The 16,979-nt window shown below is 38.7% G+C and overlaps 2 protein-coding genes and 1 long non-coding RNA gene across 9 annotated transcripts in view; 1 reads left to right on the plus strand and 2 right to left on the minus strand.

The window, feature by feature from the left end:
• Positions 1–16,979, minus strand: part of LOC131254791 (uncharacterized) — a 107,010-nt gene that overhangs the window by 76,372 nt on the left and 13,659 nt on the right. For 2 of the 5 annotated variants that reach the window (XR_009175878.1, XR_009175877.1), the window contains exon 3: positions 16,241–16,389. Coding sequence is in view for 2 of the 5 variants with exons in the window: in XM_058255511.1 (XP_058111494.1) it covers positions 16,342–16,389 (48 nt within the window). In the remaining 3 variants the exon portion in view is untranslated. Of the gene's footprint in view, positions 1–16,049; positions 16,390–16,979 lie in introns of those variants that run through there. The other 3 variants (XR_009175879.1, XM_058255511.1, XM_058255512.1) reach the window with 2 other exon arrangements.
• LOC131254793 (uncharacterized) lies at positions 1,475–2,576 on the plus strand. Its single transcript, XR_009175880.1, has 6 exons — positions 1,475–1,538; positions 1,734–1,801; positions 1,916–1,978; positions 2,086–2,141; positions 2,228–2,301; positions 2,455–2,576. It is a non-coding gene; the product is annotated as an uncharacterized LOC131254793 (long non-coding RNA).
• LOC131254790 (DNA (cytosine-5)-methyltransferase 1B-like) lies at positions 12,546–15,633 on the minus strand. 3 transcript variants are annotated; one of them, XM_058255508.1, is made up of 4 exons: positions 15,443–15,633; positions 15,056–15,331; positions 14,733–14,894; positions 12,546–13,228 (listed from the first exon to the last, which is right to left on the minus strand). In XM_058255508.1, exons 1-4 carry the CDS (start codon positions 15,473–15,475, stop codon positions 13,199–13,201), a joined length of 501 nt encoding a protein of 166 aa, XP_058111491.1. In that variant the 5' UTR covers positions 15,476–15,633; the 3' UTR covers positions 12,546–13,198. The 3 variants fall into 3 exon arrangements, with proteins under 3 accessions (XP_058111491.1, XP_058111489.1, XP_058111490.1); XM_058255506.1 differs by lacking the exon at positions 12,546–13,228 and adding an exon at positions 14,281–14,582; XM_058255507.1 differs by lacking the exon at positions 12,546–13,228 and adding an exon at positions 14,498–14,634.

Here is a 16,979-nt window from a genome sequence, read left to right on the forward strand (position 1 = left end):
TGACTTCCCACCAAGTATTTGATGCAAATCCGTTATAGTCTCTTACCATGTTGATTGAGGATATCGTGGGTTTCTTCTTTATTGGAAATGACCTCCTTCCAAATTTTCGATGAAAATCCTCAATGGTCTAATACCGTGTTCATTGAGCATGCAATTTAGTAATTATGTTTCTCTCTAGAAACTTAGTTGTTTATGGAAATTGATTGTTGAAATAATGTGGCTGTTTATGAAAAAAATTCTATTAAATTGTGTTTCTGAGTTTTCTAGCCGAGTTGATCAAGTCCCAAGCATTTGCCCCTTTGGAATTATGCCGAGTCAAGTTGGCACAGGATCAAGTAGAGTCAAATTGGCCGAGTTTCAAGTCAAGCCACCTGATTTTTGGAATTATGCATGTATAAAGCATTTGCCCTTTTATCTGAAGAAAGAATTGCTAAAGGCATCCGTAGAATAACGGATGATACAACCGAATGCGCTTTCAAGGCGTTGAAAACAATCTGGTCTCTTGAGTGGGAAATAAATGACGTGTATAATGCAGAAGGAAGATTGTTGGCCCAGGTACCTGCCAATACCTGCCAACTATTTCTTCTATGTTCCTAAAAAAAATAAATCTAGGAAATCATTCCCATCACTAGAAGAGTTATTGTTGCCTCATTACTTGATTCTACTACAATACGTACTGTTTATATGATATATTGAGTTGAAATTGGTATTTTTCAACTTACAGGTAACTTTCTTACCGGGAATGGCTAAGTTTTCCTACTTCAGAAAGATCTAGCAAGGTTTAATCTATTCTCACTCGCCATTTCCGTCATACTGCATCGAGATGGCAAGTGGATTGCAGGCTGTCATCATACTTATCTTAAGTGTATATTGACTGTATTTCTGACACAAGGGATAAATAAACTAGTGATATGGACGATAAAATGACGATACCAATATATTGGCGATACGCTTGATAATATCGCTGATATGTGGGAAAAATGTATTTTCTGGCAGTTTTGATATCGTCACCATGGAGCTACTGATAATATTGAATAATATCACCAATATTTTGATCAATAGTTGCAACCTGATTTGGGCTTTGACTTGTTTGAGATGGACTAAAATTGAGTTGACTGAGCCAAGTTGAGTGAAGTTTACTTAGGAACGAGTTGCAAATTGAAATATAGATTCGAAAGCTTGCTGAAATCTGTGATATACTAGCACTTCTTGCAAGGATATTGAGTGGAATGCAACTTGTTTTGATGAAGAAGAATATTATGTAATTAGTATTGGATTCTAGTGTCATAGTCGATTTTCTTCTCATCTTTGCCATCTTTTTGTATCCACTTGTATGGACCATTAAGTTGCTTCTTGTGTGCCCTTTGAAATGATGAAGCAAGAATGTGCATTATGTTTGTTGCCACAACATATTACAGCACTAGTTGTTTCATTGTTGCCATAACATATTACGGCACTACTTGTTTCATTGTTGCCATGACTTATTATATTTCAACCAGGAAATGATACTTGCCAGCCATGATATCTCAGTGGGCAATGTAAGTCATTTTATCTCTTCTCATGATTTTGTGTAATATTTCTTTTTTCCTTTATGTTTTGATTTGTAATTTCTTTTAGCATCTTATTCTCTTCTTCCAGCACCCTATTATCTATACTTTCAAGTTTATTACCAAAATTTATCAAACACTTGAGCCTCACTGGCATTCTTTTTTTGTTCATCAATTGAAATGAAGGACACAAAAGAGAAGTGTTTCTTGTATGATATTGTTGCAAATGGTCGAACTGGAATAGATGTTGACAAGTAAGGTGTATTTCACTATCAGATTTTGTTTCTTGCCATATGTCATTTTATAATTGGTTCCTTATCCTGAAACTTATGATATTAGTTTTGATCAAGGAAATCATTAATTTACAGGTTTGACTATATTAAACGAGATTGCCGAACTTGTGGCCTTGGTTGCAATTTTGAATTTCAAAGGTATGTCTTGAGAACTTTCAAATTTCAGATCACCTCTTTGTTTCTATGGATTGGTTATGCAAAATGTATGTCCATTATAATTTTTAATTTCATTTTGTTGCTTGCAGGTTAATGGAATGCATGCGGGTGATAGATGATGAAATATGCTCTCATGCCAAGTAGTGTTAGTATTTTATTGATACGTTAAGTTTTGCATGGTTACTTCTTATTTGTGTTTTTCTTCTTCTTATGTCTGAATAAATTGCCCAGATCTTACAGTCCACAAACTGTTTACCACCCGGGCTGATCTCTATCGAACAGTATATACGCATGCCAAAGTTAAGGTATATAGAATTCCTACATCATTGTTCCCACAGTAATTATTTTCTAATTGAAAATATTCATATTAGTACAACTTTGTCAAACTGTGCTGCTGTAATCTGTTGCTCAATCTATTTAAAGTTTTAAACCTACTAACTGATGATATTCATCTTCAGGCAATGGAGTTCATGTTTGTAGATGCACTTCTAAAAGCAAACGGTTTTCTGAAAAGAAGAGTTTTAGAGATTGAGGTTGAAGGAATTCATACTCCTACCTCTTCAACACAAGTAATATGCATGGCCTACCATTAGGCCCAATCATCTTCGTCACAATTCAGTTAGATCTTTGTAAATATATTGTGTAATTACTATATTCCCTAATTTATCTAATGTTCTTCATGAAAATGTGTTGGTTATGATAATGTACATACGCCATTTTCCGTATTGAAAATCTTTTCTTCTTCTTTTTTTCTTTTCTTTTTTTGCCTTTTAATATGAAAAAATAAGAAAAAAGAGAGAAAAATATGACAATGATTGCCCTTTGACAAAGAGTGTATTGTCAAAAGCTATGGATGAAGGCTTTTAGTCATTCATCTTGAATGACATACAAACATTCAACAAGCAATTGGGAAAAGGAATGAATAAGTGCAGAGATCCCACATCATTTTCTATCCAACAAGCATGAAGATTAGTTTAGGTTTAATAGCAAGCAATTGGGATCCATTTTAAAAAAAATCTCATTAGCATAATCACATTCCCTAATTCCTCTTAATTCTAATGCTAATTGCGACTTGGGTTTAATATAAATTGCAGGCCCAAATCCCCTCTTTGGATCTTTAAAATCATCAGTTTCGATCTTGGGAAGATCCAAGTGATACATGGATTGCAGGAGAAGGAATGCTCCATGTCGTATACTTTAAGAATGACAATCAAGGAAAGTGGACCTTGTCGTACAAGAACAAATACGTTGAATCAGAGATGTACAAGCTTGAGAACGAGAGGAAGAGGCCCTCTTTTCTTCCTGCAATTGAGGGGATTCTCCAGCAATCCTAGTTGCTTATTTACTAAATCAGGTAAGGCAATTATTTCTTCTAAATTAGGCCATAGATCTATTTGAAAATGTGGAAATCAATCATGTAAGGTTGTTAAAATTCATGTTCGTGATTAATTAAATCAAGTCCCAGTTAATAATATTGTATTCATTATATTTTTCTGGAGGCAAATCGTCTTTCCAACCCGAGTGGCTGCTGCAGTTGGATATAGACTCATTGACTTGAAGCTGATTTTTTTCTCTGCTTTAGGTAAAAGATACAGTAGAAGTGGATTTTTTTTATCTCGTTCTCGTGATTCCAGGTATTTTCATCATCTCTCTATAGTTGAATCGATTTTAGAATTTTCTTCTTTTCATTTTTCCTGCAATTTTATATGATGAACTGTCATTGTGTTTCATCTTTTCAATTTTGATCGATTTTCTCCTGTTTCTCTACTTGGAATTTGAGAATCAAGGAATATCTTCTCTTCTTGAGGTGAATGTGTATCATATTTGGAGCTAAAATGCAAACCACATGTTTGGAGGCAAGTGGCTATCTATAAAATATAGAGCATGTGATGCGGACACAGGTGCATTCAAGGTGTACCAACGAAGAAAGCGCCAACCACAAGTGCCGTCCTTGTGGATAGGCGAATATTGAGGAGCTGAAGACCTTTCACATGTGATTGGACATATAGAAGACCCCACTTAGGGAAGACACATGTGAAGGAAGATTGGAGAAAGAAGACCGAGCGCACAAAATTTCCCATACTTATGTTATTTGTGCAATTTTTGACTTAGTTAGGGGTCTTTTAGTAATCTTATATCTTTATTTGCTTATTCTAGGGGTATTTTAGTAATTTTATGTCTTTATTTGCTTATTTAAGTGGGGTAAAGCCCTAAACACGAATTTCAACTATTGATGAATGAAAAGCAAACCCTTTGGTTGCCTCCTTCCTCTCTTCTCTCTAATGGTGCTTCTTCTCTCCCCTTGATCTTCTTCTTCTAATTTCTTCTTGTGCCCCTCCAACTTCCTCAAGGTAATAACTTTCTTTCTTCTATTTTTTTTTGTTTTGGCTAAGTCCTCTTCGATCAAAATCTTGAGAACCGATCTAAACCCTAAATCCCCAAATTCCCAAATCCCTAATCCGAGAAACTTCTTGGTTCTTCGAACTAGTGATCTTCATTGATCGATTGGGTGTGACCATGCAAGATCGGGAGGTCTCATCCCTCGCCGGATCCAACCTAAGTAGTAATTGAATTCCATACTCCATGGTTGTAGTGATGGCCCGCTCCATTGCATGTTTCCTTTATGATTTTCTCAGTTATGATGATTATTGTTAGAATTTTAGATCATTTATTCCTTTTATTTCCGCTGTTTAATTATTTCCATGAGCATGCATCATAATTAGGGCTGTCCTACGTCAAATTTGGTATCAAAGCCTAGGCTTGCATGGTTTTTGTCTAGATCGAGTTATCAAATTAGGGTTTTGATTTTTAGATTTAACTTAGGAAAGTTCTAGGTTTAGAAAGTTTTCAATTTTAGAAACTTTTCAATTTTAGAAAGTTTCTAATCTGGAAAATTTTCAGATTTGAGTTGTTTCCTGTTTCAACTTAATTGTGTCAGTTCATAGTAGTTTTGCATTCATCGCATTCATCTTGAAAGTCATAACACCTAGTAGTCTAGTTAGGTAGAGTTTGGTTCAAGTCTTCATTGTATGCCCACGAGAAGAGGTAGAGGTTTCGGACTTCAACCTACCATGAATAATGAGCAGTTATCTGAGCAACTTGCTCAATTGATACAAAAGATAACCGCCCTAGAAGCGAGTCAAAGGCGTGAGTTTGCCCGCCTTGAGAACCAAATTACCACCACCATGACTAAGGTGGAGCAATTAGAGGCGTCCCAAAAGGAAAACCCCGCTGTAGGGGAAGATGCGCACTCCCAAGTGGAAGGAATCATTGAAGAACGTGCTGCCACACGTGGTGGTAGTGAGGATAGAGATCGTGGTAACGGTCGTGGTGTGGTGCGAGAGGCACGAGCCACATGTGGTCATCAAGACCGTTATGATCCAGATGAGCGTGCGATGAAGAGTGTGAGAGTTGAGGCTCCAAGTTTTGATGGACGCTTGGATCCCAAGGCATTCCTTGACTGGGTTGCTGACATGGACCACTACTTTGAGTGGTATGACATGTCAGAAAACCGTCAAATGCGGTTTGCTAAGATGAAGCTTGTGGGTCAAGCCAAGCTCTTCTGGACCAACACCGAGCGTAGGGTAGAGAGAGTTGGTAGAGCCCCTATCACACATTGGTATGAGATGAAAGAGAAGTTGAAGGAAAAGTACCTTCCTCTCTCATACCGTCAGAAGCTCCTTGACCAATGGCAATCCTTACGCCAAGGGTCAATGTCTGCCGCTGACTACATCGCTAAATTTGAAGAGTATGTGATGCGATGTGATATCCGAGAAGACCCTCTAGTAACGCTCTCGCGTTTTAAGACGGGCCTTTGTGCAGATCTTCAGCGCGAGCTTATCACTCGGCCCTTAACGGACTTAGATGAAGCATATCAAGTCGTGCAGGAGTTAGAGCAGTATCTGAAGGCTCCTGTCTTTCGTCGTTTTGAGTCCCGAGACTCCAATGCTAGATCTAGTTCCCAAGGAACTAGACCTAATATTGGTAATCAACCTAGGGCACAGGCGACCATTCCGCCTAAGCCTAGGGAGGACAAGGGCAAAGGGGTTCTTGGTGCCGGTCCTAGTAACATGAGCCAAGTGAGGTGCTATGAGTGTGGCAACCTTGGCCACATGTCTAATCAGTGTCCTACGAAGAACCGTGGGAGAGCCTTAGTTATAGGCGAGTCTCACGAGGGTGGAGATGATCAGGGTGATTATGAGGTTGAAGAGTATCACCCTGAAGGAGGACTCACTGATGAAGAAGAAGTGGATGGAGAAGCAACGCTTGCAGTAGTCAGGCGTGTGTTAGCTCAGTCTAGAAGTAGTGTTGACTGGCGTCGAAGCACTATCTTCTACACTATTGCCAAGTGTGGTGAAAAGAATTGTAAGGTGATAGTGGACAGTGGAAGTTGTCAGAATGTGATTTCCACTAGCACCTTAGATCGTTTAAAACTGAAATCCACACCTCATCCAGACCCGTATAAAGTTTCTTGGGTTGACAAGACATCCCTACCTGTCACCCAGCAATGTCTAGTCCCCATCGAGTTTGGGTCATACAAAGAGTCCCTGTGGTGTGATGTTTTACCTATGGATGTGGGACATGTTATCCTAGGTAGACCGTGGCTATTCGATAATGATGTCACGATCTTTGGCCGTTCGAATGCGTGTACTTTTATGTATAATGGTAAAAAGATCAAACTTAATCCCATGCCACCTGAGAATACACTAGGGAAGAAGAAGGATGAGAAGGCAAGTGAGCCTAGAGAAATGGAGAAATCCAAACCTAAGTCTTTACATATAATCAGCGCAAGAGAGTTTGAAAAAGAGGCTAAGGAGGATTCTATGGTGTATGCCCTTGTGGCTAGAGAAATTACACCTGAGGTTCCATCAGAGTTGCCCTGTGAGGTGACCTCGGTCCTGAAGGAATACAATGATGTATTTCCTGAAGACTTACCGAATGAGTTGCCACCTATGAGGGACATACAACATGCCATTGATCTTGTCCCAGGGTCTACTCTACCGAACCTTCCTCACTACAGGATGAACCCTGCAGCGCATGCAGAGTTGAAGAAGCAAGTTGATGAGCTTCTGCAAAAGGGTTTCATCCAAGAGAGTATGAGCCCGTGTGCCGTGCCTGCATTGTTGACGCCAAAGAAAGACGGCACGTGGCACATGTGTGTGGATAGCCGTGCCATAAACAAAATTACTGTCAAGTATAGGTTCCCTATACCTAGACTTGATGATATGCTTGACATGATGGCCAGGTCCACTATATTCTCTAAGATAGACCTCAAGAGTGGATATCACCAAATTCGTATACGCCCAGGAGATGAGTGGAAGACGGCGTTTAAGACGAAAGATGGGTTGTATGAGTGGTTGGTCATGCCCTTCGGCTTGACTAACGCACCCAGTACTTTCATGCGGGTGATGACCCAAGCTTTGAGGCCGTTCATGGAAAAATTCCTAGTGGTGTACTTTGACGATATTCTTATTTATAGTACCACTAAGGAATCACACCTTGAACATTTAAAGAAGGTCTGTAGTGTCCTTAGGAAGGAAAAGTTGTACGCTAATCTTAAGAAATGTGCATTCATGTCTAACCAAGTTGTGTTCTTAGGATTTATAGTGTCATCTGAAGGGATGCAAGCAGACCCTGAAAAAGTCAGGGCCATAGTTGAGTGGCCAGAACCAAGGAACATTCATGAGGTGCGAAGTTTTCACGGCCTAGCAACTTTTTATCGTCGGTTCATTAGGAGTTTTAGCACGATCATGGCTCCCATTACTGAGTGCATGAAAAAGGGAGAGTTCGTGTGGTCTAAAGCCGCCGTCAAGGCTTTTAAAGAAATTAAGGGCAAGATGGTGGAAGCTCCTGTCATGCGTCTACCTGACTTTTCTACAGTCTTTGTAGTAGCGTGTGATGCGTCTGGTGTCGGTATAGGTGGAGTGTTGAGTCAAGAAGGACACCTAGTGGCCTATTTCAGTGAGAAACTGAATGAGGCAAAACAAAAATACTCCACTTACGATAAAGAATTTTATGCGGTAGTGCAATCCCTGAGACATTGGCGACACTACCTCCTACCGCAAGAATTCGTTTTGTTTTCTGACTATGAGGCTTTGAGATATTTGCATTCTCAGAAGAAACTCAACCCAAGGCATGCCAAGTGGGTAGCGTTTCTTCAGGAATATTCGTTTGTTTTGAAACACAAGGCCGGGGTTGAAAACAAACCAGCGGATGCCTTTAGTAGGAGAGTGGCGTTGCTCAACTCCTTGAGTGTAGAGGTAGTCGGATTTGAGCAACTGAAAGATGAATACCCCATATGTCCTGATTTTGGGGGTACTTACGCGTCATTCTCTAGTGACCAGCATATTATGGGTGAATATGTTCTTAAAGATGGCTTTCTTTTCAAGGGAGACAGACTTTGTATTCCCCGTATGTCCCTTCGTGAATTCCTCATCTGGGAGCTTCATTCAGGAGGGATAGCTGGCCATTTTGGTCGTGATAAGACCATTGCCCTCGTGGAAGATCGTTTCTATTGGCCAAGCCTCAAGCGAGACGTAGCCAAAGTTTTAGGGCAGTGTCGAACATGTCAGCTGGCAAAGCAAAGAAAGCAAAATACTGTACACGCCATTGCCAGTGCCACATGCTCCGTGGCAGGACATTAGTATGGACTTCGTGCTCGGGCTTCCCAAGACTATAAAAAAGCACGATTCCGTTTTTGTCGTTGTGGACCGTTTTTCTAAAATGACGCATTTCCTCCCATGTTCGAAGACGTCAGATGCGTCTCATGTTGCTCGTATCTTTTTTGATGGTGTGGTGCGTCTCCATGGGTTACCTAAAACCATAGTGTCTGATCGTGATGTTCGATTTACTAGCTATTTTTGGAAGACACCGTGGCACATTATGGGAACTCGTTTGCAATTTTCTACTGCTTACCACCCACAAACAGATGGTCAAACTGAAGTGGTAAACCGTAGCCTTGGAAATCTTCTACGTTGTCTAGTGGGTGAACATGTTAAGACTTGGGACCTAATTTTACCAACTGCTGAACTTGCTTATAATGGGTCAGTTAATAGATCTACAGGGTTGAGTCCTTTTGAAATTGTAAGTGGTTATAAACCTAGAATGCCCATAGATCTCTTACCTATGTCTGTTACCCAAAGGTCTTCTGAGTCAGCCGATGCATTCGCACGCCATATTCATGATTTGCATACATAGACAGCGGTTAAATAAGAGCAATAATGATTATAAAGTTTCAGCTGATTCTCATCGTAAAGTGCAAGAATTTCAAGAAGGAGACTATGTAATGGTGCGAATAAGGCCAGAGCGATTCTCTCAAGGATCTGCAAAGAAATTACAAGCGCGTAGTGCTGGACCATTCAAGATATTACAAAAGGTTGGGTCCAACGCGTATCGGGTTGACCTTCCACCTGAAATGAGCATTAATCCAACTTTTAATGTGGAAGATCTAGTCCGTGCCCATACTCCCATTATTGATACATCGTCCCTTTCATGGCCTTTTTCTGAGTTTGCTACCCAACCCCTTCCACCACCTCCTTCACCCATTACCCATAAAGAAGCAATTGAGAAAATCTTGGATGACGAGATAGTATCCACGAGAGATGGGGGTTTCCAAAGGTATCTTGTCAGGTGGAAAAACAAACCATCGTCTGAATCTACGTGGCTGTCGGGCGACGCATTGCAAGGTATTGATCCAGATCTACTCGAGCGCTACAAAAGTTTCAACTCGTCGGAGTCGAGTTTTTCTCACCCGAGGGGAATTGATGCGGACACAGGTGCATTCAAGGTGTACCAACGAAGAAAGCGCCAACCACAAGTGCCGTCCTTGTGGATAGGCGAATATTGAGGAGCTGAAGACCTTTCACATGTGATTGGACATATAGAAGACCCCACTTAGGGAAGACACATGTGAAGGAAGATTGGAGAAAGAAGACCGAGCGCACAAAATTTCCCATACTTATGTTATTTGTGCAATTTTTGACTTAGTTAGGGGTCTTTTAGTAATCTTATATCTTTATTTGCTTATTCTAGGGGTATTTTAGTAATTTTATGTCTTTATTTGCTTATTTAAGTGGGGTAAAGCCCTAAACACGAATTTCAACTATTGATGAATGAAAAGCAAACCCTTTGGTTGCCTCCTTCCTCTCTTCTCTCTAATGGTGCTTCTTCTCTCCCCTTGATCTTCTTCTTCTAATTTCTTCTTGTGCCCCTCCAACTTCCTCAAGGTAATAACTTTCTTTCTTCTATTTTTTTTTGTTTTGGCTAAGTCCTCTTCGATCAAAATCTTGAGAACCGATCTAAACCCTAAATCCCCAAATTCCCAAATCCCTAATCCGAGAAACTTCTTGGTTCTTCGAACTAGTGATCTTCATTGATCGATTGGGTGTGACCATGCAAGATCGGGAGGTCTCATCCCTCGCCGGATCCAACCTAAGTAGTAATTGAATTCCATACTCCATGGTTGTAGTGATGGCCCGCTCCATTGCATGTTTCCTTTATGATTTTCTCAGTTATGATGATTATTGTTAGAATTTTAGATCATTTATTCCTTTTATTTCCGCTGTTTAATTATTTCCATGAGCATGCATCATAATTAGGGCTGTCCTACGTCAGCATGGCTGATGGTATGTTTATATTTTCGGGATGCTTCGCTTATCCTGCGACTTTAATTCTAATTAGGTGCTTATGAATTGTGTATTTTACAAACTGTTTGTTGTTTTGATCAATCTGCACTTTTTTCTTGTTTTCTATTCTCTTCCTTTGTACATTTTCTCATGCTCATTTTGGGCTTCTGCATTTTGGATTGTATATTTTTTATATTTTTTTCTTGTTTTTTATTCTCTTCCTTTGTATATTTTGTATATTTTACAAACTGTCAGTGGCTGTTATTCCTTTAGTGTATGTCTTTGGGTTCATCAAGTCAGCGAGCTGACTTAGTTGACCTGATGAGATTTTGAGTTGGGTCATCAGGTTTAGGAATGTTGGCCTCAGTTTGGTATAGGTTTTATGCTTCCCTGTTTTCAGATATTGAGTCATCAGATTTTATTTTATTTTTCCTTCACCGAAATTTCAAGTTTTATGCGGAGTTAGATGCTTGCTATTGATTGAGCTTTCTGTCTTGAGATTGCTTTTGATAGCATTCTCCATGTCTTTATTCTTTGTTTCCTCTGTTATGCAGGGGCTACTTTGGAATTCATCGCGCAGGATTCAAAGATTTCCTTCTAAAGCCAGAGCTTCTTCGAGCCATTGTAGATTCAGGATTTGAGCATCCTTCAGAAGGCAAATTCTTGTCAAGTTCTTCTCATTTTCTGTTTGACTTCATGAAAAACACAAATTTTGTTATAATGAGAAGCTAATTGTGATGAATGAACTGATATTAAAATTTTGATGTGCTAAACAACTTTGAGCAAATATTCTTCAAAAAAAAAAAAAAAGGAAAAAGGAAAAAAGAAAACTCTAAGCACAAAAATTGGTGCGTTTGTAGATGTTATTGCAAATTGTTAACACAATGCATACATTTATATATGCGCTCAATTTGGAAGGCTTGCTTGTTCTATACTTCTATTGCATTTCCTTATGTTAGTAGGAGGAATTCCAAATCGATGGTTTTTTCATTCGAACCAGCACTGTACAGGTGTGCCTTACCTTTCATTGATCCAGACCATGCATCTAGTAAGCATAGCCATGGATGCACAGTTCTACACGAATTTCCCTTTGGATAATACTATCTTTTCGATAAATGGTTTGCAAATGGATGGTTAAAGAGAAAATATGTACAACCATCTCCATGTGATAGAAAGAAGTCAACAGATCTCATTGTTCAGATGAGGATATCTACTTTAAATTGTCTGTTTCCCATCCAATGTGGGTGCCACCGTATATGTGGGATCCACTTTTTCATGATCCCAATTGTTCATAAAGTTTCACCATATTTTATGTATGATCCCAGAAATCACCCATCAGATAATCCAAATCCAATTCGGCCACTGTTAGCTGTGGACAACTGGTTGTAATTGCCCATTTCATCAGATGGCTAAGATTATCTGGCATGGACATACTAGGCATGGTCTATCCCATTTCTATCAGAGGCTTAGGTTGCAGAAAGGTGGGCTACTGTACCAATTTTTGGTTAAAGAAAATAAATATTGTTTCCTTTGATTGAGCGTCGGCTACACTACAACAAAGTTAGCCTTTCCTGGCAGTCAAAACTGCTGGTGAAGGTCCAAAAAACCACTGGTAAAGGTTTTATCGGCGGTCAGGCAAGTGCCAGTAAAGGCTCCGTTGGTAAAAGTTTTACCGGCGGTTTTGCAGGACGCCCCTAAATTGTAAGTCTGTAGTACCTCCGTAGCCATTGGTACCATAGCCATAGCTTTTAAAGCTATAGATACGGATTTGATCCATAGCAATAGAACCTATGGTTACCTATAATCCACAGCCTTTTGGATATTGTTGTACCTGATAATCTAAAGCTTTTACAGCAAGGTTTTCTTGTAGTTATTTTTTAAGAGTAAGCATGGTGAAATAAATGACCACCTGCTTTGCATATAAACTCCATAATGCACGAAATTCAAACTCATCTGTACCATATCTACATTTACAAAGTGTTACAATGACCGAAAAGTAGTTAAAAGATAGCTCTCTCCAAAAGATTTTTGGCCTATGGCGCATCAAAAAGGTGGCCTATCTAATAAATAGTCTGGACTGCCAAGCCCATTAACCAACCTTGTCTGATGACTGTAAAGATGGATCACTTAAATCGAGGACAATAATTTAAAAAAAAAAAAAAAAAAAAAAAAAAAAATGTTACCCATCAAACCACTATCATCTTAAAGAAAAAAAAAAAAAAAACACACCATATATATCTAAAATACAAAGGCCCATCACCTCATTGCAGCTACATCCGGGAAACATAAACCGTTAAACTAAACGAATTTGCCATTCTAGACATTGAATCACATATATTATCAATAGAAAAAATGCCAAAAGAAGAAGAAGAAGAAGAAGAGAATTGAGTGAAAGATGTTGATGGTTGGGATTTTTTAATAAAGAAAGAAAGAAAGAAAAAAAATGATGAAGGGTGAAGAGCCTGGCCCTTGATGATATATATTAATGCTCATCTTGATGGGGTCTGTAGCTTTCAATTCGACTTGAAATCCATTTACCTCTCTCTTTAACCTGTCCTTGAAGCTTGCATACAGCATCTTACTCCTCACTTGTGATGCATCTGGGGACCTGACATGCCAGACCAGAAAAAAAAAAAAAAAAATCAATTTCTTTAAACCACAGGCAGGACCGGATGGTCCAACTGGTTCGAGTAGGTCCGCTTATTACACTACATGGTCACTTGAGTTGGTGATTTTTTATTTTTTATTTTTTTCCTTCTTTGCTGTAGAAGATTCCTTGCAATTTATTTATTTAGTTTGGACTGAAATGGACCAGACCATTTTGACCACTCTTGCACTGGCCATTGAACCAAAACCATAAATTTTTTTTTTTTTATTAAAAAAAAAAAAAAAAAACAAAAAAACCCTTCATATCATCAAATATATGCCAGACCCATTGGTCAACCGAGATTGGTCGATTGAATTACCAAATATCCATATAATGTCTTTTTTTTTTTTTAAAAGAATTTTATCAGAAGTCTGCTCCATACATCAATGGGGGTAAGTTGGAGCTTTACCCTTTAAAACTGGGTCATCTTCCAAGATCCAAACTGACTATATGACAAGTGTCAATTTGTATGGTGGATAGATATTCATTTGTTTTATACAATGGTCTATCAAGGCTGTAAAACAGCCTCTTATTGTCAGGCTAGAAGATCAAAATTGTGGCCCATTAAGACTTAATGGAAAGTTCAGATCTCCATACAAGTAACATGTTAATTAAAGTGGACAGGTGAAATGTACATATGCGCTCCAAGCGCCTAAAGTAAAGTCTAATTTATTAATCAAGTTCTTTTGGTGCCCATATATAAGAATCATAACAACCGAATGATGGTAACTTAGGAAAATTAAAATGAACGTGAAATGATGAAATATGGTTGTGACATTCTTATCAATGAGTGTCAAATGTCCCATTCAAAATCACATGTGGTGTTTATGGAAAATTACTTCTTTTTAGTAACATCTTATGTTGGTTGCCCACAAGTGTTTATGTTGTTTTAACTATATTTGCCGTAGATCTGATTAAGAGTTTGGATGCAGGAACGCTAAGGAGGTAAAGCAGTGGTGTGGATAAAACGTCGAGGTATAGAACAATTGAGGTTTATGTTAGGGGTTTGCAAGACTAAGTCTTAAGTTATCTATAGCTTCCTGCCTTTGATTCATTTCTTTTGTGTTGTTGCAGGAGATCTGAATATCCTAATAATGCTCCAAAGCTTTGTAGAAATGCTTCTGCTGTAGTTGACATCAGTAGCCTAGCTTCACAATGCTCTCCTGTCAATCCAGGTAAGTTGTAACAACTAACAATCATAATGCATACTTGGTACATCAGGGCCAAACAGTCCCTTCCACTGATTGTGCCTATTGGCTGTGTTCGGCAAGCACCGAGGTATCAAATCCACCATTTGACCAGTAGACAGTTTAACCTGCATTTTGTAGACATTGTAAGACAATGCACGTGGGCGCTTTGGCAAGCACCTGCTATCAAATCCAACATGTACTGTCAATGAGTGTTTTGTTGGCTGATTAGTTTAATCCATCATTTTTAGTAGCACTAGAATCAGTGATGTAAGTACCTTTTCTTCTGGTAGGTCATGCCAATCAGCACCCGGGCGCTTTGGAATTCTTTGGCATCGGATGTAGTTCAACTCATTCTTTTCTTTTGATATGTGATCACTCAAGACCAACATGTTCCCTCGGATTTTCTTTTGGAACCATGACACAGGATCATTTCCATACTGCAAACAAAAAACAAGGAGCAATTGTAAGAGCAATGAAAATACACCATCGGTAAAATGAAGGTCAAAAGGATATCTCAAAGTGTATTCCATCACTAGAAGTTTTAACTAAATTTGTTTTGTGCAGACAACCGAGGACAAAGTTTCATCAGAAAACTCACATCCATCTTTGTTTTAGATGCTCCATTTCCAACAGGTGGGAGATCTCCAATTGTATCTCTTACAGCTATTACACGGAAGGGTGCCCCTCCTGTACTACTGATGGCAGCATACTGTACATCCCTTGGTAATGTGATTTTCAGTCCTGGGCCTGCAAAGACGTGAATTGGCTCTGGCCACTCTGGGAGTGTCTCTTGTGGAGAAGTTGCCCATATGAATGCTCGTTTCCCAGACTGAGAAACACCAAAGGCTCCAGCCTCCAGAACACCAAATCTCACCTAAAAAGGCGCACAAAGAAATTATATAGCTGCTTTACAAGAGAGAAAAAAAAAAAAAAAAAAAAAAAAGGAAGAAGAAGAAGATCCCAAGTACATGCAAAGGGACAATACCTGATAACCCATTTCAAGAAGTGAAGCAAGCATTAATCGGAATGTCTGCCCTTTGTTAAAAGAAACAAAATTCCTCACGTTTTCTAAAAGAAACAAAATGGCCACCAGTTGGATAGGTGGCTATAAACTGAACATCATAGTAATTGACAACTCTAACTATTTGATTGTTATGAGTTTTCCCCTGTTGATATAGCCATTAATTGCTTATTCTTTCAGGCCCCCCAATTGGAATGGTTACCATAGTCATATGGCCATGCTTTTTGGGGTAAGACCCATTGATGTGGTAGCCCATGAAATCAAGGGTCCAGATCATCATATGCAAATGCCATGTGTACAGTAGAGATGTTTAGGGGAAGTAGCATTATTCAATAGCTTAAAGAATACAGAAACCAGCAAGGAAAGGAAAAAAAAAAAACCACTAAAGAATGCCATCAAACTACCTGGAAATCAAAGGCAGTGAAATTGTGTGACAGTCGGGAATGTGAATTTTGACTAGAAGACCAATCACCAATACACTCAATGAAGATCATGATATGATATTTTTCATTCCTCACCACACATAACCTGCCCAATGAATTGTAGTTTCTGAATAAAAGGATGCCCCCCATACCAATGTAAAAATATCAGATTTGACAGAAAAGCACACAAGAAATTTATAAATATTCAATCAAATAGCATGTCAAATAGTATGCATTGAAGGAAAATAAGGGCAATGTCATCATTTCTAAGAGAATAAACTCGGACTATCCTTAAAAAGAGTTCCACACTTAAGTTGCTAAAAGCAAAGGAAGATTATACCAGAAATTCAACTGAGAGAACTTTTTGACACCTTCCTAATCCAGAAAGTCGAAGCCGATAACCTGAGTCGGCATTAGGAATATCTTTGCCCGGTGAAATCTTCACTTCCCTCCTTCGCAATCCATATAAAGACTTAGAAAAAGAAGCATCTGGAAATAAATGAAATGTGAAAAAACATCATTGAATATAATTACCATTACATTTAATCAACACAAATGAGATGCTTATTTACAATTTAAATGCATTCCAGCAAGGTGAACACCCATGGACTTGATTCAAAAATAGAACAAAAGAAAAGACACAACAAGTTTCGCATCTTAAACCAAATGAAACACACAAAAGATGCATGTTAAACTCCTGGATAATCCATGACATGAATTCAGAATCAATGGATCTTGGTAACCGAAAAAAAATAAAAAATGCATCAAGTGGCATGGTTCTTCCACTTCTTATTTTGCTTATGCATGTGGAAGAAGCAGGTCAAGCTGTGAGATGCAACAACGATTTCCATGAGAATTATTTAAATATGAATTCCAATTTTCATTTTTTATTCGAATAGGTAGTGAAAATCTCATATTTATCTCAAAATACTCACTTAATTTTTTATGCTAAGAATCCAAATTCAATACTTGCATAAAAGCTCACCTTTGAATAATGGACACTCCACAACTTCTTGTAGAAGTCTACTCCAGTGTACATGGACCATGGATAGAGAAAAAGGAAGACAAAACCTGGACCA

The sequence above is a fragment of the Magnolia sinica genome, chromosome 9, assembly GCF_029962835.1.
Source record: "Magnolia sinica isolate HGM2019 chromosome 9, MsV1, whole genome shotgun sequence".
NCBI lineage: Eukaryota > Viridiplantae > Streptophyta > Magnoliopsida > Magnoliales > Magnoliaceae > Magnolia > Magnolia sinica.